At 38.2% G+C, this 23,038-nt stretch overlaps 1 protein-coding gene across 1 annotated transcript in view; it reads right to left on the bottom strand.

Moving 5' to 3' along the window:
- LOC122668959 (E3 ubiquitin-protein ligase RKP-like) overlaps positions 1-10,672 on the bottom strand; it is a 29,502-nt gene extending 18,830 nt beyond the window's left edge. The window contains exons 1-3 of the mRNA XM_043865559.1: positions 9,031-10,672; positions 3,074-3,907; positions 1,437-1,597 (exon numbers count right to left, since the gene is read on the bottom strand). Coding sequence (XP_043721494.1) covers positions 1,437-1,597; positions 3,074-3,907; positions 9,031-10,530 — 2,495 coding nt within the window. The 5' untranslated portion in view covers positions 10,531-10,672. The remainder of the gene's footprint in view (positions 1-1,436; positions 1,598-3,073; positions 3,908-9,030) is intronic.
- Positions 10,673-23,038: the final 12,366 nt, after the last annotated feature.

Here is a 23,038-nt window from a genome sequence, read left to right as displayed (position 1 = left end):
GGAGAGCAGTAACTTCCATAGTTGTCAGGTGACGCCTTTGCACCTGGATGACACCTTTGCATCCAGGTGCATTGGTTACCTAGGTTGCCTTGTTGGTGTTGCCTATCATCTGGACCCCCTCCAACACGTTGGTCGCCTAGACAGCATGACAACTATGGTAACTTCTCTAGAAAATTATTCTTTATTAGTAGCATAGGGGTTTGGGAGGTTATAAGGATGACTACATGGACTTGGATGGATGTTGGTCACTTGGTCAGCCCATATGAGAAGACCCCACACCATTTTCTAGGTCAAGTTTCAGCTCCAAACAAGTAGGGCAAGTGAATAAAAAGTCAGTGCAAAACTTCAAAAAATCATGAAAGTGCCATTTCACTAGAATGGAATCTAGTGGACTTTCTGTAATATTCTGAAACTTCCAACTAGCTTTTTAACCACTTCCTGTACTTCTCTTTGTCTGAAATTTGACCAGTATATGCGGAAGCCTCTCATCACATGGACTAATTCTCATCCATCCAATTCTGTCATGTGGCAAGTAGTTGTGGACACAAAATGTAACTAGACCCCATTATGTTTAGTTTTATTTGGTCATTGAAATAAGAAAAGAACTATTATAAGCAATGCTTCAAAATCAGAAAAATGTGACCAGGGCAACGGACACCAAATATGATACTGGAACACTTGCATGGAAGGGAAGACCCAAGAATGAAAATAAGTCTATGCCACATTAAGAAAATAAGCCTGCCTGCCCAACTGCAATGGGACCTTAGCATCCATAGTATGATATGTTAAGCCAGGTCGCTGTAGCACAAGCTTCAAGCAAACACAAAATCTTCACAGGCCCCTTCACAGTCTTCTGACTTATCAATTGTTGATGAAGGAATCACCTTGCACTACCTACATCTCAAAGCTAAGGAAGTACTACAACCCTAAAGCGAGGAAGGGCATCAGCTCCATGGACAACCATCGAATTAATTTTAGATTTTTCACCCAAAAAAATATAAATGCACAAGTGACCACAAGAGCTATTTCATGGAAACGCAGACAAGATATACTGCAGCGCACCTTGACATTTCTCCTTTTTGAGAATTAATAAAAGAATATAATATGAGAAAAGTTAAAAACACCGAATATGAGGGCATCATAGGAAAAAGAAGACAAGCACCCCAACAAAAATGGGCATCGAATCATCAGTGTTTGCAAAATACATAAAACGGAAATAAATAAAATAATAAAAGCATTGGATTATTCAATGTTTGGCAAATATACAAGCAACCACAAACTAAAACAAGAACATTATTGTAGCCAAAAGCTACACAGGTTTTTTTTTTGGTTTGGGGGGGGGGGGGAGTCAAAAGTGGCAGTAATTGGATCTCTCCAAAGCAACATATAAAAGTGGAAGTTAATTAAATGGGAGTTTTTTCTGTTGTTATTCTCACCATGCACATTGTCTAACACAATCAATTAATTCTTCTCGATAAGCATTTCGAGCCTCCTTCAAACTCTTTAGTTGTTCACCACAAGCTCTTTCTTTTATTTGTTTGTCAGTTTCCTCCAAAAGAGATATTGACTGTGACTGATGAGACATGTAGTATGATGCCTGCATTGAAAACAATGAATTGTAGGTTTTGCTTATGCATTATAAAAGCAAATAAATTAATTCAGAGTAATATGGCATTCATATCAATAGGTAACCAAAACCAAGCTACAAATATGCATTACTGGTTTTTTAGCCAATGTGCCTACCTACACTGAAAAGGTATGCAAGACCGAGACATGTTATAAGATAAAATGTATAAGCCACTTAGCATAAAATGTAGAATAATTTTCAAACTCTGTACGAGTAAATATCAGATCAAATAATATGTTCCTTCATTTTTAATGAACACATGTTCATTATTTAGAATAATGATTACATGAAGAGACCTAAAAGTTCAAGCATTATTTGAACGAAAACAACTATATTATTGAATATTGAAAAAAAAAAATCATGAATGAAATAAAAATATTTGGAAAAGCAGTGTTTGAAAGGGGGCAACCAGTACGCAGCCCGTCCTGAATGTTAATTGGTGCCGACAATGAAATAAAATATTGAATAGTCATCCAGACACCCGTTTACTCTGTCCAGGACAGAAACCCAGGTCAGAAGGGTTTTTTATAAAATGGAATCTTTGTGATGCAAACAAGTCACCTAAAGGGCTTATTTTATTAAAAATAACCCTCAGGTTGGGTTATATATGTGTTTGGGCCTTTGATCCAATGGGTTTTCTTTGTAATGGGCCTAAAATATGCTATGAGACCACCAATGGGCCTGAATGTTGGGGGAGAAAATGACACATAAGTTGAGAGTAGAAGATATGGGGATGTAAAATGGATAAATAGCAAGAAAAAGAGGGAATATTGAGGAAAATGCCAAAAATGGGGAGGGTTAAACAGTCCAGCACCCTACACCACCCGTAATGGTTAAAATATGTCATGAACCTCAACAGGTATTGATCAAGAACAGTATTAGAAAACCTTGTCGCACCCTACGACGATAAAGATATATGCAACTAAGACCAATAATGCACCAGTGAAGAGTGACATGGTGCAGTTAGAGAAGATAAAATAAGAGGAAGGCTGGACCATGGAACAGTACCTGTGTTAGAGTGGTGAGCAAAGACGCAATTATTTGTTAGTTAACAGCAGCAAGGCATAGCAAGTTAAGTTTTCACAAAAGCTCAAAGAGGAAAGTTCCAACCAAAGTAACAGCATTTAAGTTTGAGGTCAATTTAACAGAAGCAATTAAAAGGGGGGGGGAGATTTGCTCCTCAAACTATTAAGGAACAACCAGATGGTACACATCCAACCACTAAAGTGAATACACAGAATTGGTTATTTGAGTAGCAGGATGATTTGTACTGTTCACACAACAGGTATGATGTTCAAAATCAAGCCAATCTAACTTGTTCTTCTCAGAACAAGTAATAAGCAGAATGTGATGACACTATAAAGGAATTAAAGAAAAAAAAAACTCTTCACAGAAATAATAAAATTCCATATGTATTTGTGAAATTGTAGCACTGGACTCCCTCACCTGTTTAAAATTAGGAGCAAGACCTATGTGATATAATAGCAGCATAGCATCAAAAAGTTCCTCTTCTCTTAGTGTTGCTGAAGACAAATGACTTGTCCTCATTGGTACATTCCTCAGATGATGTTGCAATGGTCGATATGAAAATTCAGGTTCTGATTGGTCACTTGAACTGGGTTTATCCATCATATCATCATTCAAACTTCCAGAACTGCACTCTGCACCAACATGAGCAGATCTCTCTGGAATAGGGCTGCAAAAAGCCTGTGATCCTTTGGATCTGAGCTGAATTGGATCCTTCGTGATCCTCGTAAAGTCAAAATCAGAACTTGAACAGCAACATGGCTTGTACTTGGTGGAGTGTGTGATTTTTGTTTCTTCGTCATCCATACAACCTTCCTCCCAACGAAGTACCTCAGTTTCTCCATCACTCACAGGATGTGATGTCAATAGGTGATTGAATAATCCCCCAAGCCGAGAAATGTCAGTGCGATGAGGATCATTTTTAAGGAAAAGACCTAAAGGGAAGCTACGGTGACCTCCCCTATGAAGAAAACCTACATCACCTCCAGCTTTTGTTCCGGTACCCTTTATCCATCTATAGATATCTCCCTCTGGAAACCCTTCAGATAGGAAATGGAGGATCACTGTGTACAGAGAAACAACAACAGAACTGCTAGGAACTCCAGGAGGTGGAGGGTTGCGATCAGCACCTCTATTCTTCAATAATACGTTATGTAAAAATGTCACGAAAACTGATCCAGGTAACTGTGGAGGTGTAATTGGAGGTATGAACTGTATGACCAAGCAACAAAATTTCCGATGCATCTCCTCAATCTGCAAATCAGTCTATTATCAGTAAGCATCATTTGGAAAAGAGGAGGGGGGGGGGGGGAGGGGAGGGGAAGAACAGGCACCAGAACGTAAATACTTCAGACAGTACAGCCCAATGGGTTAAGAGGCAAATACATCAAAGGAAACTGGGGAGTGGAGGGAGAGGAAATCTCCCTGATCACAAAAAGAAGAGGCTTAAGCATGTCAACTCAAGCCTCAAGGAGTGTAGTCAGAGTCAAGGGCTCAGGGCCTCCTTGCTGCATGGAATCTTCAATAAACAATCATTGGTTGTTTCTTTTAATCTCAATTAGTTGTTGACAGTAAAAATACTGGATTATCTAATTGGCATGTAAGTTATTTGTATAATAGAGAACATATGTTCCAACTCTTCTCACTAGGGATTTTTCTTCCACACCCTACGAAGAATCTATCCACCCATCCTTTGCACCATGAAAATTCATAACTTCATATTAGAGGCTCCTACTGTTCTTCTGGGCACAAAGAAAATGAAATCAAAAGAAATTGAGAAAAAAAAAATCATTTACCCTTACCCCTCCCATGTCCCATGTATAGTCCCATGCATACGATCTTCCTCTAATCTTCAATTAGCCTAGCATGTATTGGGCAATACTGCTATCTTCTTCTTAAGGAAAGAATGACATGCATTCACCTCTAACATTTCAGCCTATCTTCTTAATCTTTGCTTTAACAGAGGCAGACACATCAACAAAAACTTGATAAGTGATATATCTCCTCTAGTGAAAAGGAAATATTAAATGCTGCAATACATTGCATGCCTTGATTGGTAATCCAGTCAACCTCTTAAAAACTCTACACAGTCTTGATATATTGCAGAGAGAGACAGAATTAAAGAGGCTGCTAGTGGGCTTCAATTCATTGCATCGAAGCACCTAGACCCATGACCCGTCGAACTAGAACCATAGCCCATGCATCATTGGTTCTTGCATGGTGAACTTCAAGCAGCAAGCTGATTCTCTACTCCAAAGTCTGCTTCTGCTACCTATCACTTTAATTTCTTCGATGGTTTTTGGATGTAAATGGTGGGGGGGAAGGGAACATAAGAAGCGTCATAAAGGAGAGGTATCCCACATGAAAGTACAATGCAGATATTTAAAGGCCTCAAATTGAAGTCTCCTTGAACTATTTCATTGTGAACCCAAAGGAATAGTAAGTTGAAAGATCACATTCATTCCTCATTCTGTACAAATTTTAAAATACATGCAAGTTCCTCTTCTCCAAAGGAAAAAAGAACACAGCAAAGGGAACTAGAATCCACAACATTTTGACTTGTTTACCATACCCTATTAGAATAACCTTTCCATGTCACCAAGAAATACCCATTGGTCAAACAGATTCTCAAAATGATAAAGCAATCCTGAGCATAAACGATAACATTGGGCTTAAAGCATAAAATAAATATTACTTCCGACCTCGTTTTACTAATTCCCGTGACCCAGGTTTTTCTAATAAATATGTTCTGCAATATCATTCATGTTGATTAGTTTAGTTCCTTCAAATATGAATCAAATCACTCCTCCGTACTGGGGCATCCAAAGGCCTCCACTGAACATGGTCATGCCACCTCAAACAACTTTCTCATAGCTTATCATGTATCGGAGCTACTCCCAAATCAGCTTTAATATGATCATCCTTACTTTATCCTTATAAGTTTTGCCATTCATCCATCTTCATCTCCGCTATGCTGAGTTTATCTATAGTATATGATGCTTCTTAACTGCCCAGCATTCCGCACCATACATCATAGCCGATTGTATGATTGTTCTATAAAATATTCCTTAGGAATACGCCAATTACACAGCACTCCGGACGCACCCCTCCACTTCATCCATCGTAATTTAATTCTCTGTGAAACATCATCCTCTATATATCACCTTCTTTATTTATGATTGAGTCTGTATACCTAAAATAATCACTTTGCAGAATCTCCCTCTCATCAATCTTCACCACCTCATTGCTCATTATCCGTCCTAACGTAACTAAAGTTATACAAAATATACTCCATCTTCGTTCTACTTATCTTAAAAAAAATTTATTCCAAGGTAGATCTCCATAACTCCAACTTGTGCGTTAATCCCTGCTTTTGTTTCATCCACAAACAATATCATCAGCAAAAAGCATAGACCAAGGAACCTCATCTTAAATGTCTCTGGTTAAATCATCCATGATAAGCGCAAACAAATAAGGGCTTAAAGTTGATCCTTGATGTAGCCCAATTGTAATTAGGAATTCACTACCTTGACCCCCCACATTTCTTACACTTGTCACCACATTATCGTACATATTTTTAATTATGTCTACATGTTTACTTGAAACACTTCCCTTCTCTAGTACTTGCCAGATTAACCACAGATTCCTAAGCTCTTCCACACTTCTATTGGGACCTCATATGGGCCTTGTGCCTTGCCTACTTTCATCCTCCTTAAAACTTCTTTTACTTCAGACACCCTAATTTTTTGTATATATCCCCCAAGAACCCATTCAATAGCAAGAATTGGAGATGTGCATCTATGGAAGAAAGAATAAAAAAGTGGGAGCATAGTTTCATATCTTCCGAGATTTATTGAATTTTTTTTCTTTAGTTCTGTATCATTTGATAGGTTATTTCCATCTTCTTCTTTTTTCTTTTTTTTTCTTTTTTTTTTTTTTGGGGGGGGAGGGGGCTAGTCTGCTTAGAGTGGTTTTTGTGGAATTTGAAAGCTAATTCAGTTACCTTTCCATAAAAGACCTATGGCTGGTTTTTTCTACTTGAAAAATTAAGTCAATAAGGAGTTTAGTTTAGTTTTTATTTCAGTGTATCTATTTTATTTATTTGGGAAGTACTCATGGTAGTTGCTAAATTTGTAATTGGGATCCAAATGGTAAATTGATCTTAGGTTCAAAATTAGAAGCTGAACTTCAAAACTGGACTTCATATTTGGGAAGTACTTATAGTGTTTAGGTAACAGTTTCTATGTTTGCTTTTTAAATTTTAGCAAGTACTGCTGTAACTAGAGAATTAATAAGTGAAGACTTAGTTCAATGGCATTGAAAGCATTAAAAATGGCAAGGCGCACTCAAAGCATATCAAAGTAACGAAAACAGGCAACATGAGTATGCTACTTCCTGCAACAATGGCGAAGTTCTTCCTTATGGGAATCGAACCCGTGTCTTCAACATGCTTCTTTCTTATTGGTCCGCTTTGGCTCTTTCTAAGTGCTCTTATTATTCATCTTCCCGTTTCCAATCCATTTTTGTTACAGAATTCTGTTTTGTGTTTATTCTCAAAAAGAAGCAAGGGTAGGGAACTTATTACCTGGGGCTACCTCTTGTGGGACACTTCTTTTGTTGCCCCGCAGCACAAACTAAACCAGAAAATTAAAGAATCTTCCTTCATGTTACATAAGAAAGTTGGCATGAAGCAAAGCAAGCATATGCAAATTAAGTTTCCAAAATATAGCTGGCATTATTAAGCTTATCTGGAATATTGTATCTAGAAAGGACAGCTTATGGGTCTCTTGGATTTACTCTGGATATCTTAAGTCGGACTCGATTTGGACCGCCTCTTGCCCTTTGGACTCTTCTTGGGTTGGAAGAAGATTCTCAAATATAGATATCTTGTCAGTAAGGCTATTCGTTCAAGGATTGATGATGGGTGCGATACTTATCTGTGGTTGGATAACTGGCACCCTAATGGAGTCCTTATTTCCAGATATGGTGATTGCATTAGATAAGATGCCGGCTCTGATAGATTGGCTAAGGTCTTTTACATTATCAGAGATTGTATTTGGTGTCCTGGTCCTAGCACTTCTAATACCCTGATTGAGATCAAGTCTCATCTCTCCCCTGCTTTGGTGAGACCCAGGGGCTATGGGGATCTTGTCCAATGGCTTCCAAATTCTTCAATGAAATTTTCCTCTACTTCTGCCTGGAATCTGGTTAGATCTCATGCTTCCAAAGTCCCTTGGTGTAAGATTGTCGAGTTTGCTTGCAATATTCCTAGACACAGTTTCACTGTTTGGAGAGCCTTGACATTTTCTCTTCCTACTCAAGAGTTTCTCCTCAAGAGAAACCTGGCCATTCCCAGTTGTTGTCTTTGTTGGAATTATCATGAGAATGTGGAGCACCTCTTCTTTTCTTGCACCTCCTCTAGATCTGTTTGGGATGGTATCCTTAGAAAGTGTTGGCCATATCATTGAATTATTCTTCCCTTTCAGAGAGAATGAAGGTGGGTCTTAAAGAAGTTTAGTGGCAAAACAACCTGTGACTCCATTGGTAAACTTGCCTTTGGCGCTGTACTTCATAAAATTTGGTGGGAAAGGAATAAAAAAAGATGGACCTCTTCATCACGTACAATTGATCAGATTTGGGAAACTCTCTCTTTTGAGATTAGAAATAGACTTCTCCCCATTCGTTCTTTAAGCCCTGATACTAGTCAGAACAGACATTTGGCTTCATCTTGGTATCTCCCTCTCATCCCCCCCCCCCCGGGATCTTGATGTAACCCTCTTTTTGTTATTTGTTTTCTCCCCCTCTCTGTTTTGGTTGTATTGTTTTTTCAGTAGTTGTTTTTCCCCTCCTTGTTTTTGGTGTATCATCCTTTTGATAGTTGTTTCTCCCTTCCTTGGTTTTTTAGTATCCTCCTTTTGTAGTTGTTTTGTTTGGTATTTTGTTTGAGGATCCCCCCTTGGTTAGAATGTTTGGCCATTTTTTGTATTATGGTCTTTCCTTTAATATATTTCCAATTCACCCAAAAATATTCCAAAAAGGGACATAAAGATGGGGATTCTAACAATTTGTTCCAACCTAGGGCAATAAGCTCATTAGCTTCATCCGAAATGTTCTTGTTTCTGAATAGTTTAACTCAAACAATTTCACTTTCAAAGGCTAAAGATCAGCAATGCAAATTTTAAAAATATTTTGGAGGAATTTAATCCTTCAATTTTCACCTACACTTTAAGAAATTCTAAATTTTTTTCTACTTCCACTTATATTTTCCTTGCAATTTTTCGATACCTGTCATTTGACTTGCATGCAGCATTTTGGAATTTGAATAAATTTGATAAAACGTGGTTCTAAATACTAAAACAGCACAAACAAGAGCACACCTTACTGACTGCTCCAGACAAAGTTGTAGTTGCCAGCATCATGCTACCTTCATAGGACACATCCTCAGATGATCCAGGCCACCAAACAGATGGCATCAAGCACTGCAGATCTTGCTTGTTCAAACCCTTCCTTGATAGAAACCCTTCAAACAAGAACTCAAAATCCGGTGATTCCCACCAAAGTACCATCAGTTCTTCGCGTCTTAGTACGTGACACACCAATGCAAGATAAGAGTATGACCCTGAATATGGGCATTCTGTCAGAACCAGGGTTGCTATTTTGCAACTGCAAGAGAGAGAGCTAATGACATGTTGGAACATCATACAAGATCCTCGAAATTCTAAAAAGAGATCAATAACCCCATCTAAGCTCTCATAATCATGTGGAGCCTGCTTTTTAAATACATCCATCAAGAATGATACAAGTGGACCCCAACAAACATATTCCACACTTCCCAAATCCATATCAACTGCAAAGAAGAATTCCTCACAGATTGCATGAGCAATCTGGTGGAATAATTCTTTGATTGGTGCAAACCTCTTCAATCTTCCCAGTTTCTCAACAGAAGTAGAATCAGATTTCTCCATCTGTTGCAGTTCCAATAATCTCAACAAACATTGCAGTAAGTGTGTGGCAAGAGGGCTCACTGTGGGAGGACCTTGAAGAGAATGGAACCCCTCAATGGGGTATTTAAAAGGGTGGGTCCCAAAATTCAAAACGCAACGCTCACCCTGAGAAAGAGAAATGGCTGGATAATAACCAAGTCCAGGAGCCATCTTGCGAACATTATCAAATGCAACTCCAAGCGGGAGACCATTCCTATAAAATGATATCTCATTATGATCCAAATCTATACAGCAACCAATGACATCGCCAACAACCCATGACTGACCATATGTCTCGGCCTCCTTATTCCATTTTTTAACCCTCCTCCCATCAAAAGCATATGAATCTTCAGCATCCCCAACACCCTTATGTTCCGTGAAGGGGCACGAAAGTGTAGCCCACCCAAGCTGCTGTATTCCTGAAGTTTCCAAAATTATTTCATACATCCATTTCCCTGTCCAAACACAAGCATTTGCCCTCACACTACTGAACACCGCATGGCTCTCTATAATCAAAGGTTGCTTGATAAACCTGATACCACCGCAGATACTGGCATCATCAATGGCAATATTGTGGGGTCCACAACCACTATCAGTGATACATATCCCTTCTCTGTTGTGAAGATCAGCTTCCTGTTTAACCCGAAATTTGCAGATATCATTCTTCAAAATAGAATGGATTAGAGTAGCTTCAATTGGAGTAGGCAATGGTCGAACAGATTTGTAAGGAAGGTCAAATATATGCTCAAGAGTTCGTTCTACAGATTGGAAGCCAATATCATCAAAATATGAAATGAGACGGCTTGACTGAGGACTATCTCTCTGATCCTCACGGGATAATATTACAGCCAAACCAGAAAAGTGGCCACCAATTCTTTGGCTGTCTTCTTCCATTGTTGGGGAGGATAAGCGCTTCCTCCCCTAATTATCAACAACTAATGTAAATCAGGTATAGGACTCCCAAACCCCTGAATGAATTATGCTCCTCCACATCAAACTGATCAAATTCTAACAAAAGCCAACTGCATAGCGATCCACTAACCGTCAAAGAAAGTCACAAATTCGAATGAAACTTACATAAATTCATTAAACGCCACTGCACATAATCCAAAAAAATTGAAATAGATTAGAATAATGAAGTCACGACCAAACAGGGACATTTCTACGCCAAATTTACTCTTTTTACTCCCCGGCGGTAAGAAACACACATACCAACTCAACAATTAAACAAGGAAAATCGTGCAAAATTTTCAGAAAATCAACCAACATAACAGAGGGAAGAAAAATGAAAACGAAACCAACGATCAATTCTGATTAAAGCGTAAGCAGGAGAAGAAAATGAGAATTTTTGAAAAACTTACAGGTGTCCAAACTCTAAGAGTTCCACCGCATAAGAGTGAAGCCAGTTTTCACCTTCTGCTCCTGTTCAGCCATGGAGGCCGCAGCACAAACTCAGGGTTTCCAGGAGCCATTATCAGAGACAGAAACATGAAAAACCAAACACATGGAAAGAAGAAGAAGGAGACGCAAATGATGAAGGTTTTTTTCTGGTTAATCGCCAAAACTCGGGAATTCAACGAACCACACAGGCAAAACCAGCTCTTTCACGCTGAGTGGAGCCCTGGGAGAGTTCTCCGACACGCGTGTTAATACTTATTAAGATCATGTGAAAAATATGTTTGATTACGTGTTTCAACTTTTACGTAATGTCATACGCTCACTGAAACATCTACCTTCGTTCTGGATCGTTGATCAACATGGTCTCACATCACACGGTCAGAGATTACTAAAGATTTCCGTCTATTTCTCTTTAAAAGCTTTCATTACTGTGTTTTCCTGGAGATGCGCACGCTGTCGTTCGTTGGGATTTCTCTTTCTAAATTTATTTTGTATTCATAGTTTGAAGAAGCTGGAATCGAACATGGAATCTGTCTCCATAGATTCCAATGTCTAGGATGCCCATCAATTTCCTTTCTCATCACAGAGGCCACGCCACCAGGTAGTATTCTCTTGCCTTTTTTTAAATAGTCAGTCAACGTCTTACATTTTCAAACAGTGGAAATTTTCCTTCACCCATGGAAAATCTACAAATTGAAATCCAAGTCTGATCAAAAAGAAAAAAATAAATCCTATTCAATTCCCTAAAATAAGTGCAATTCTTGGTGGAGATGTCAACACCTCATAGGCACGACGTCCGACGGTGCCGAACTCGAGAAGAAAGAAAAAAAAAACTAGCATGATGCAGCTTGAACCGTTGGATGTCACCTACCAGGTGTCGAACTCTTCACCCTGAACTGCCTCGCACTGCACCATGGGGGAATTGAAGAGGATTTATATCCGATTAAAATCAAAAATACATTTTAGCAATGCTTAAGAGCTTCAGGCACCACCACAGATTTAAACGACTTCTATTGGTGAGCCTACACATGACCAAAAACAATACATGGGAATGGAGGAAGTCACATCCAGACTGCTATAGGCGGCACATATACATGTTCACAATGAGAATTGAAATTTAACATAGAAAGCAAATCTTTAACTACTAGCTATCTCAACTAAGGGTGTCAATCAATCCGCGGTTCTAATCGATTTACATTTTGACAAAGTGAAATTAAAACCACACCGAATAAGTCAGAATCAGAATCGATTTGCATTCAGTTTAATTTTACTGGTTTTTATTCAGTTTTTATTATCCAATTTAACCATGGGTTTACATGCGGTTTGTAGTGTCAATTCACATTCGATCTCACCTTTTAACCTTTAATTCAATTTATTCTACTTCATGTAGTGATATGTTACAGGTGACTCCAGAGTGCTTTGTGGCTGCCTTTTATTTGCTTATGAATAGATAATTGCTCTGGTGTGTGTACTATTTACATCAGGATCTTATTTTGTAGCCTTCTTATGTGGGGAAATTATACTGTTTCATGAGTGTTCATGAAGCTACAGATTAGATTAAAGGAAAGGGAATAGGGAACTAGAAAATAAATGAAGGGAAAGCGATTCGTTAGTTTTTTAAATTTTATAGGTTCATATCCAGTGCAACCAGTTTTTTATAATCGGTTTCTATTCGGTTAGCACTGGCGTTCATACTGGGAAGAGAACCCATGAAATAAAAAACCACAACATTTCTTTACGGTCCAATTTGGTTCGATCGTAAACAATCGGTTTCAGTATTCAGTTTATAAGCAGAAACATATTTACTAATCTATATTAGTAAACCAATCTTAAAAAGAACTTCTTTCTTTTGCTTTGTTTTGTTTTGTTTTTTAGTTGACAAGGAACACCAAAATATACAGGTATGAAGCATGAGCTGCTTACCAAACCAACTAGAATATTACATGATAGAAAGAAGAAGAAAAAAACAGAGAAGCCTCTTACTCAGCTCTTGATCAAAGCAATGATAAAACTTCAGCAAAACACCTTAATTTTCACTTCACTGTAGTTCTTGACTTCTCCAACCTATGGTGTCCCAAGACCACATTCATATATATATACAAACCATACATTCATCAATCAAGCAAACACATTAATTAATACATTTGAGACCTTCAATTCCTCATTCTTACTTTCAAATTTATTTCCAATGACATTCTCAGCCTATGTTGACAATAATCTGACCAAAAGGCTTTCTGAAGAACAGCAACTTCGATCAATTTGCAGAATTCGATTCCCATGGTCACCTGATCTTTGTAAAACAACAAACACTAATATAAAGAAAAGATAGAACTTAAATTATACCAAACAAAACATCATTTACACTATTATGTAATACTAGTATGCTATGATATGATATGATATACATGGAAACAGTACTAAATATACCAAAAACATGGCTTGTCCCAGGGCTTGGGCCAACACCAAAATTGCCAGCCACAGGCCCAAGCCTTAGCCCACCCAAACATGAGTTGTGCTGGCTGGGCTCAGGGCCTCAGGCAGGCTGCGCTGCCCAATGCCGCCCTACTCAAAATAGACCTTGTTACTTCATGTCTGAATGAACTTTCAATGGTCGTGTGGAAAAGTATAACCCCATATTGGATATGCAAGTGTACAGAAAACTTCAATCACAAAATTACAAGGAAAGAATGATATAATGTATTTAGAAGAAAATGATTATCCTTCTCCATCATTTCCATGACACCAAATTTTTTAACTACTCAAAATATAAACATGAAGAATGATTAGAATGAAAATTAAACTTTAATACAAAAGAAGACCTTTATGTCATTGTAGGATATGGAGAGTCATTCCTAGTCCTAGCACTCAAGATGAGGTTAACTTTTCTTCTTCTTCTTCATCATTGTCATCGTCATCCTTTTCTTCCTCCTCTTTCTCGTTTTTTACTCTTTCTTCTTCCTGCATACATTGGACTCTATGGCTATAGTGAAGAAGGGTGTGGTTTACATATAACAAATGAAAATATGAGAGAGAGAGAGTAAAGGCTTTGAAACCTAGTTGAGGAAAGACTTGAGTCACTAAAGGAGTCTTTCGAGGGCAAAGACACAGGTTGAGGTTAAAAAAACTATTGAGTAAAGAAGGGCCTAATGTCAAGTGAGGGCGTTATGTGTTATGAATATATGCAAATACAAGGAAGATGCTATCAGACATTTCAATAGGAAGTATTTTACAAATTAGTCTAAAAAATCAGAAAGACTTAATTGAAATGTAATGCAAAATTATGAAAAATTACTTTCACTTTTAATTTCTAGATATTGTTTCCTTACAAAAGTGGTGGCATTTTAGTCCAGGTAAATACAATTGCCACTCATGAAAGACCCCAATCCCATGATGTGGTTGGTTCCTTTCCTTACACATCAACAAAACTTAAGATATGTTTTCTTGTCATGTACAGTCTAAAAAGGGGAGAATTCCAAAGAAATACAAAAATCAATATTTAAAATAAAAATTAATATTCAAAAATATTTTTCCATTGAAACAAATAGAGCCTTATAAAGTCATATCAAGCAGTGGAATTAAAGTGAGATATAAAAGGTAAAGGCTTAGAAATATAAAAGTAGGATGATGATACATGAGAAAAAGATATTATAAAGATAAAATTTAAGTTTGAAAGAGGATCATCGATCGTACAAAACTAAATTAGTGCATTCTTTTGCACAAAAAAAAAATAATTAAACTTTTCCTGATCTTTCAAATTGAATTGTGGCCGGCCTGATCAGTTTTGGATTCTGCAGTTGCACAAGCAAAAACCCATTTTGTAAAACACCAAACACAAAGCACCCAAATGGGAGATAATTTGCAGATCCAATCAAGTATAAAAAATCATACTTGATTTCTCTATAGCCCCCATATGCAATAATATCATTAGCAAATCCAATGAATGAAGCCTAGTTGCTTTATTCCTAATCCACTCAAACAATATAGAAAACCACCCAAATGGGAGATAATTAAGTAGAAGATATCTCAGCCATGCAGTTTCTATGCTCCATGGAGTGCTAGACGAAGAAGAAGAAGAAGAACGACAAAGAGACAGAGGAGTCCTTCTTAGCAATTTTTAATTTCTAAATCAAAGATTTCGATTTCAGTAATGAGATTTTTAATTTGTGAAAATTATACCAAAAAAAAACATCATTTGTACTATTAATATCAAGTATAACATGATATGATATACATAAAAATAATACTAAATATAACAAATACATGATCGACCCTAGGGCTCGGGCTTACACCAAATTTCCAGGCCCAAGCCCAAGTCCAAGCCCAGCCAAACATGAGTCGTGCTGGCTGGGCCGTCCAATGCCGCCCTACCCAAATAGACCTTGTTACTGCATGTCTGAGTGAACTTTTATGGCTGTGTAGAAAAGTTTAATCCTATATTCGATAAGCAAGTGTAAAGAAAGCTTTAATAAAAAAATCATAAGGAAAGAAAGATACAATGTAATTAGAATAAAAATAAGGGATAAAGTTCTTTGCACTGGGGCGTAGGGTACGCCCAGACACATGGTGGGCGAAATGACCAGCTCCCCCCCCCCAATGACCCAAACCCCATCCCTGTCCCGCTCCATGTGTCTGGGCGCAACCTGAGCCCAGATGCGCTCTTGGACAAAGAACGTGCACCCTAAAAATAATTATCCTTCTCCATCATTTCCATGACACCAAAATTTTTAACCACTCAAAATAGAAACATGAAGAATGATTAGAATGAACATTGAACTTTAATACATAAGAAGACATTCATGCCGTTGGAGGACATGGAGAGCCATACCTAGTCCTAGCACTCGAGATGAAGTCAACCTTTCTTCTTCTTCTGCTGCGGCTGCTGCTACCGCGGATTTTGATATTCTCAAGTGCACCATCGTCAAGTGCACGTCAAGTGCACCCTGCGATGATGACACGTAGCATAACGGGATCTCATGGTCCAAATTAAATGGAAGGATTTCATTGTCATTTCACAAAAAACGCAATTTTCCTTCCATTCTCTCTCTGTCTATCATGTCTCCCCTCTCTCAGGACGACCTGACCAGAGCGTCGTCGATGGAGGTGGTTTCCCTCACGCGTCGGCAACCTCACGTCGACGATTCTCTTGCACCTACGGCAAACAAGAAATAAGTTTTAAACAATAAATGGCTGCAACAAATCTGGTCAAAATTCTGAAACCATATGTGATTTTGGTTTAGAACTCTAGATTCCCGCAAGATATCTCGATAGGATTTTTCAGATAAGGTTGTCCTGGAATATCTAAGTTTGAGAGGATCAAGCACAAGAGAAATTGAACAACTATTAGGTGGGCTGCGACTTCCACCCAAAACAGGAACAGAAAAGAGAACGATAGAAGAAAATAACAGAAAAAAATACAGGATACAGAAGAGAGAATCAAAAGAAGATTGGAGCAGGAAAGAGGTAGAAGAGAGGGAAGGAAGGTCTAGGGCAAACCAAAATGGATCTATGGACTGAAATACTCCCATACCTGAAGTTGCAGGTGCAAGAGAACCGTTGACGTGAGGTTGACGCAGCGTGAGGTTGCCGTCGTGTGAGGGAACCACCACCACCGACGACGCTCTGGTCAGGTCGTCGTGAGAGAGGAGAGACAAGAGAGACAGAGAGAGAATGGAGGGAAATTTAGCTTTTTTGCGAAATGAAAGTGAAATTCCTTCCATTCAATTTGGACCATGAGATCCCATTATGCCATGTGTCATCATCGCAGGGTGCACTTGACGTGCACTTGAGACGATAAAAATCCTCCCACCGCTGCCGCTGCTTCTTCTTCTTCTTCTGTTGCTGTCGCCTCTGCTTCTTCTGCTGCTGTTGTTGCATCTTCCGCTGTTGCTGTTGCTGCTGCCGCTGTTGCTTCTTCTGCTACTGTTGTTGCTGCCGCTGCTGCTTCTTCTTCTGCTACTGCTACTGCTGCTTCTTCCTCACCCTTGTCCTCCTCCTTTTCTCTTCTTTCTCTTTCTTCATCCTGCATACCTTGATCTCTACAATTATAGTGAAGAGGGATGGAATTTACATATAACAACTAAAAATATGAGAGAGAGAGAGAGAGGCTTTGAAACCTAGTTGGGGAAAGACTTGAGTAATAAAGAAGTCCTTTGGGGGCAAAGAACAGGTTGAGGTTAAAACAACATTAGACTAAAGAAGGGCCTATTGTCTAGTGAGGGCGTGAAATGTTAATGTTAGATTTAGAGTTGATTGATCAGTGAAGAATTTTAATATTTTTGTTGTAAAAAAAATATACAATATAAGTGTCATAGGAGCTCAAAGACATTTTATCACCATTTAAATAAAATAAATATCTAAATGTAGGGAATGGAAATAAGGAGAGGTTCATATTTCACAAAACAAATTCCTCTCTATGAAATTGAACAAGTGAAGGACTAGAAGAGGGAGTAAAACATGTTAGACTACTTTTAAGTATCTGGCATAGGTATCATTATTTAAGTTTCAGCTCAAAATTACTATGTAATGTGCGTTAAAAGTGCGTTCAAGATACAATTGCCTAAGATGTTACGACCTTTTTTTTTTTTTTTGTAGAAAACAATATCTAGAAATTAAAAGTGGAAGTAATTTACCCATGGCCCCAACCCCATGATGCGGTTGGGTTCTTTCCTCACTCATCAACTACCTAGCCAAGGCTTGTATATTTATTAGGCCGAAAGTCAGAGCCTGCAAGGTTAGGTATATATCCTATGTTAGAACCAGCCCAACAAATTTCCATTCTTGGACATATGGGTTTCCAAAAAGTTGACCCTTAGAAACAGATTAATCAAGCTAGATTAATGCCTAAAAAATTGATTAACCAAGCATGGATTGATCTAAGTAAATAAGCAACATTTATCAAACTAAACTACAATTTATGTGTCATGATCAGGCACGACTACTAATCAATGGTTGGTAACAGGTATTCTTCTGTATAAAGTAAAACTTTTTCCTAATTAACCTGTCCTTTTGATAAAAATGAAATAATTAAAGAACTTTAAAATAATTAGTGATTATTCAAAACATCTCAAAAGGAAGGAGAAGAATATAAAGGAATTATAAAAATTAAAAAAACAAAAAGATCTATTTGGTATTTTTACCCTTGTTACCTTTCTCTTTTCCTCAAGATACTCGTTTGTCATCTCGCTGTCCATTTCATCATTTGAGGATATATCTACACGATGGACTACAAAAGGGGGTCTCTCCTTGACTTAGGACAGAGATAAACATGCGCTTTAGAAAAAGATGGCTACTTCATCAAATCCAGTATTGATGAATATTGCTGCTGCATATGGCTGTGAATTTTGGTAGCTCACATAACCTCATTTCCTCCAAACTTGAAAATGCATTGATGATGGATGACCACATTGCTACGAAGGTTATGAGAAAGTGTGATGGATTGCCGCTAGCCATCAATGTAATTCATGTCACAATGTCAACACGGAAACAGAAGGAGAATGGAAAGATGTTATCCGCGAATTGGAACAGTCAATGTCAATTCTTGAAGGTATTGAGGAAAAGGTATTTCCAAAACTCAGGTTTAGTTTTGAAAAATTGAACCAAATCCAACAAAATCTCTTCCTGTATTGTTGTCTATTTCCTGAAAGTTACTGTTTTTTGCAATATGAATTAGTTGAATTAGTTGCAAAATCAACTAATTCAAATTGCCAAAACCAGTAATCCTCGGAAAAGAGACAACAATACAAGAAGAAGTTTTGTTGGATTTAGTTCAATTTTTCAAAACTAAACCTGAGTTTTGGAAATACCTTTTCCTCAATACCTTCAAGAATTGACATTGACTGCTCCAATTTGCGGATAGTATCTTTCTATTCTCTCTCTGTTTTCTGTGTTGACATTGTCGCACCAATTACAATAATGACTAGTGGCAATCCATCACACTTTCTCACAACCTTCTTAGAGGTGTTTATCACCCTCGTCCTCCATTTCTGTGATGTAGAAGCAACAGTCCAACCAGATTTTGGTTCTTGTTCATACTCATAGTTAGTAAGTTCGGGAACGGCAATAATACGGGAACGGATATGTACGGTAATCAAACGAACCATACGATAATAATACTTCTAAAAAATCCGACGCAATAAAACGTGTGCGACAATGATACGGCACGTGTTAATACATGTTTAATATGGTTGCTCTGTAAAAATCCGGGAGCAAAAATATATACACTATACAACAGGCATGTAGACCTAATAAACACAATATTAACACCAATTCAACATCCATGATATGCAGGCCTGTCGTTACTATGTGTAGTTGATATATGCTAGTGTCTATTCTCTCTCTTCTTTGTTTTCTATGAAAATATGGAATCCCTTGTAATTGAGTGGTGCCTCTTAAGCCTTGAGTTGGGGGTGGGGGAAATGCAGTTTATTAAAAGGAATTAAAATCAATAAGAAAGGGAGAAAGGGTAGAGAGCAGACAAGAAGAGATCCAAAACTTTGCTTCAGTATTATACTCTTCCTGGGTTCTTTTTGGTACACTTTCTTTTTCTTTATTCCTTTTACTTCCAATCAAAGAGAGCCTTTTGGGGGGGGATCATTTAATCGAGTTGATCTAGGGAAGTTAATTGATCCACCTGCAATTACTTAACAATGAGGCCCTATCCTGCTAGTAATGTCAGTAAAAAAATGCAGATGACTGAGAAAGAGGGAGAGCCTTAGAAGAAACGTCATGAATGACCAGAGTCAAACCAAACCAAGAAACTGGAAAGTTACCAACAAAGCTACCAAGGCACCACTTCGCTCCACTAGTTTTGGGGAAAAATTTTCCTTCTCTGCTCTAACCAAACCACAAGGAAAATTTTTGTTTGTAAACCATAAACTACAAGAATAAATCATCAACCAAAATTTTGAGGAACACAGGCATATATGGCAACGAGAGATCAAATAACAGTATTTCAACTAAATATTCATCAAATTTCAAGATCTTAATTCACCACAAAATTTTATCCAAAAAAAATCGAAGAGATAAAGGTGATGGTCACAGGAGAAGGAAAAGGGTTTTCCCATTCAAGATTGCAGAATGGAGGGGAAGGAGTTTTAGGCAAATACCTTAAGAAATCTGCCGCTGCAATCTGCTGGTACAATCGCCGGCCTGAAGAACAGAAGAAACACAGCCGCCTTAAGAAAAAGAGGAAGAAGAGATGGAGAAGAACCAGGGTTCTCGAAGGGAGGGACGAGGGTTTGGTTTGGGATTCGGTTAGATTGGTTTGGGATTCGATACGCGTATTATACGTGTATCGGATTTACTAACTTCATACAACTTATCAATCTTTTGCTTGAGCTTCAACGCTCTTCTGCTCAGATGATAGCCTGACCAGCAGAAGAAGCAATTTGAGAGTGGTCCACTGCTTCTTTGCTCATACTCAGTTCATAGGAGGTTGGCGATGGATAGATCGTTAGAGATTTTAACTAACCTGCAGTTCGCCTCTTCTGATGCTTCAAACCCTTCCTGCTTCTTTGCTCCATCAAGTATTTTTCGTTGGTCCTTCTCCCTCGCTTCCAGCGTCTCTGCCGTCCTTTTTAATTCTGCAATGTTCTCCCTAAGGTTTCGTAATTCCCGAAACGCCTATCCCTGATAGGATCCATTACATAAGTTGGAATCAATCCTACCATCGAGCTTATGATGGTTGCCATTATTCACACGCACAGAGAGACACAGTTGCAGGGATGGCAAGAGGGAAGAAAGCTTCTCAGAGTGGTTCAAACGGAAGGCAAATTTTTTTTTGGGTAAAAATCCCAATATAATAAGTTACTCAAATTTGAAGAACTTATCCTTACCTACCAATTGAATGACGCCACGTGTAGAAAAACATGATGATGTTCCCTATCCTTTCCCAACTGGCCGGATAAAGACTACTGGCTCCACTTAAACACCGTTAAGATAAGAGTAAATTACATGTCACCCCTGGTTTTCAAACGAACCTCAAATCATCTCCTATATTAGATCCATATATAACAAATTAGTTTCTACCGTTAGTTTTATGTTGTTAAGTGATGATGTCAGTTAGTTAAATAAACTTAAATTTCTAAATTATCCTTAACATCTAAATATAGATTTTAAAGGATAATATTATAAATTTAATTCTAATGTTTTAGTACAAGAGCAAAATAATATTTTCACACCAATAACTAACACCATTATTACAGAAAGGGACGAATTAATATTTTAAAAAAACCAAGGGTGATTTGAATTTCGTTTGCAAATCTAGGGATGATATGTAATTTACCTAAAATTTAAACAATAATTTCAAAAAACACAAAACGTAACGTAGATAAATGAGGTGTTTTCAATTTTCACTTTTCACAAACAAAACCAAATAATGTCTTTGGATGGTGGGTTTTCTTCCTTCACGAGGCGATAAGGAAAATTTTTCCAACTGTGTTATCAGATTTTGGGAGAAAAAACATCACCTGGTCACGTGTAGCATGTGATCTCTACATCAAAGATACAAAAAGATAGGAAGTGACAATCGTGACCCCATATAAAGATGGAAAGAATGCCACCTAGTCGTGTTTCAAACCGAGTTTCATGTATTTCAAGACCTTGGAAGGGAGAACGGATCATACGTGCAATTGTGCAAGTGAACGTACATGTGAGAAGTAACCATTTATCTTTTTTATTTTCATTAATACCTTTCCTCCCTTTGTAAATAGCAAAAATGAAACAAATGGTTATTTCCCACACATTCTTGTACCTAGGGGTGTCAATTTCAGGCCCCAGCCTAGTAGACCAGACTGAGCCCGCCCAGCCCAACAAAATTAGTAATTGGACGGTCCCGGTGTGGGGTCCTAGCTCATCGGGCACCCGACTGGACCGACTGATTCCAGGCCCGACCTAGCCCGACCCTTTAACATTTTTAAACCATATATATATATATATATAGGATTCGTGACTCCACCCAAATCACTGTGCAAAAGCAGCTGGTACCTTCTATTCCCTTTGGACACCACATATATTTAGAAAAAAAATAAACATTCCTCTTTTGTTTTTTGAAGTCTGTCTTGTAACATAGAGAGAGTAGACATTATCATCTTTAAAAATACTCTTAGCAAATCCACAAGTTTCATAAACCACAGAACACATAAGTGATTTAGAAGTGGTTTTGGGTGTTGGAAGTGTTGATGGTGATCGGAAGTGGATTTGGGTTTTGGAAGTGTTTATGGTGATCAGAAGTGATTTTGGGTTTTGGAAGTGTTGATGGTGAATCGCTCTGCATATAAACTGTTCTTGCTTTAACCCTTCACCATAAAAATAAGGTGATCATTAAGAGGACAAGTTACCGAAGCCTAAGACAACCATGTGTACATGTAGTTGTTACTAGTGATGGATTGATCGCCAGAAGAGTGTGACTGGGTTGTCATTAGCCCCAAATGGAGCTGTGTGGATATAGCTATTGAGACACAAAAGGATCGAAATCGCAGCTTGGGTAGAGTCACGAATCCTAAATTTGGAACAAAATCGTGCATTGCACTACTCAGAAATGGCTGCACCGTTTAAAGCCCGTTTATATTTAAACAGGGCCACAACCTAGTTTTGCACCGTTTAAGGCCCGATTATAGCCCGAAGCCCGACCTAATCCGATCGAACCCGACCAGACCCGGTCCGAATAATTAAATGATAGATCACGATGCAGACTTTAAGCACCGTGAGGCTCGGCTAGGCCCGACCGGTTGACACCCCTTCTTGTACCTGCAGAGGCCGGGACTCAATCACGGCCCAAGTAGAATATCGAAAGCAGTCCACCGGGGCCAAAATAATGGGGAAAATATTTTTATGATGACTTTTTTGAAAAATGAAACTATTTAATAAGATAGACCGAAGCGTGTTGAAAAGTGGAAGTAATGTGATCACTTGTCGTAGGCTCCTCTAATGCTTAGATGCATTCGGTAGCATCCCATTAGAATCTTTTTCAGTGTTCTCTATCTATTAGGAATACAAGAAACATCTA

This window comes from Telopea speciosissima, chromosome 7 (assembly GCF_018873765.1).
Source record: "Telopea speciosissima isolate NSW1024214 ecotype Mountain lineage chromosome 7, Tspe_v1, whole genome shotgun sequence".
Taxonomy (NCBI): domain Eukaryota; kingdom Viridiplantae; phylum Streptophyta; class Magnoliopsida; order Proteales; family Proteaceae; genus Telopea; species Telopea speciosissima.
Note: the sequence above shows the minus strand (reverse complement) of the source record. Positions and strands in the feature narration are given on the sequence as shown.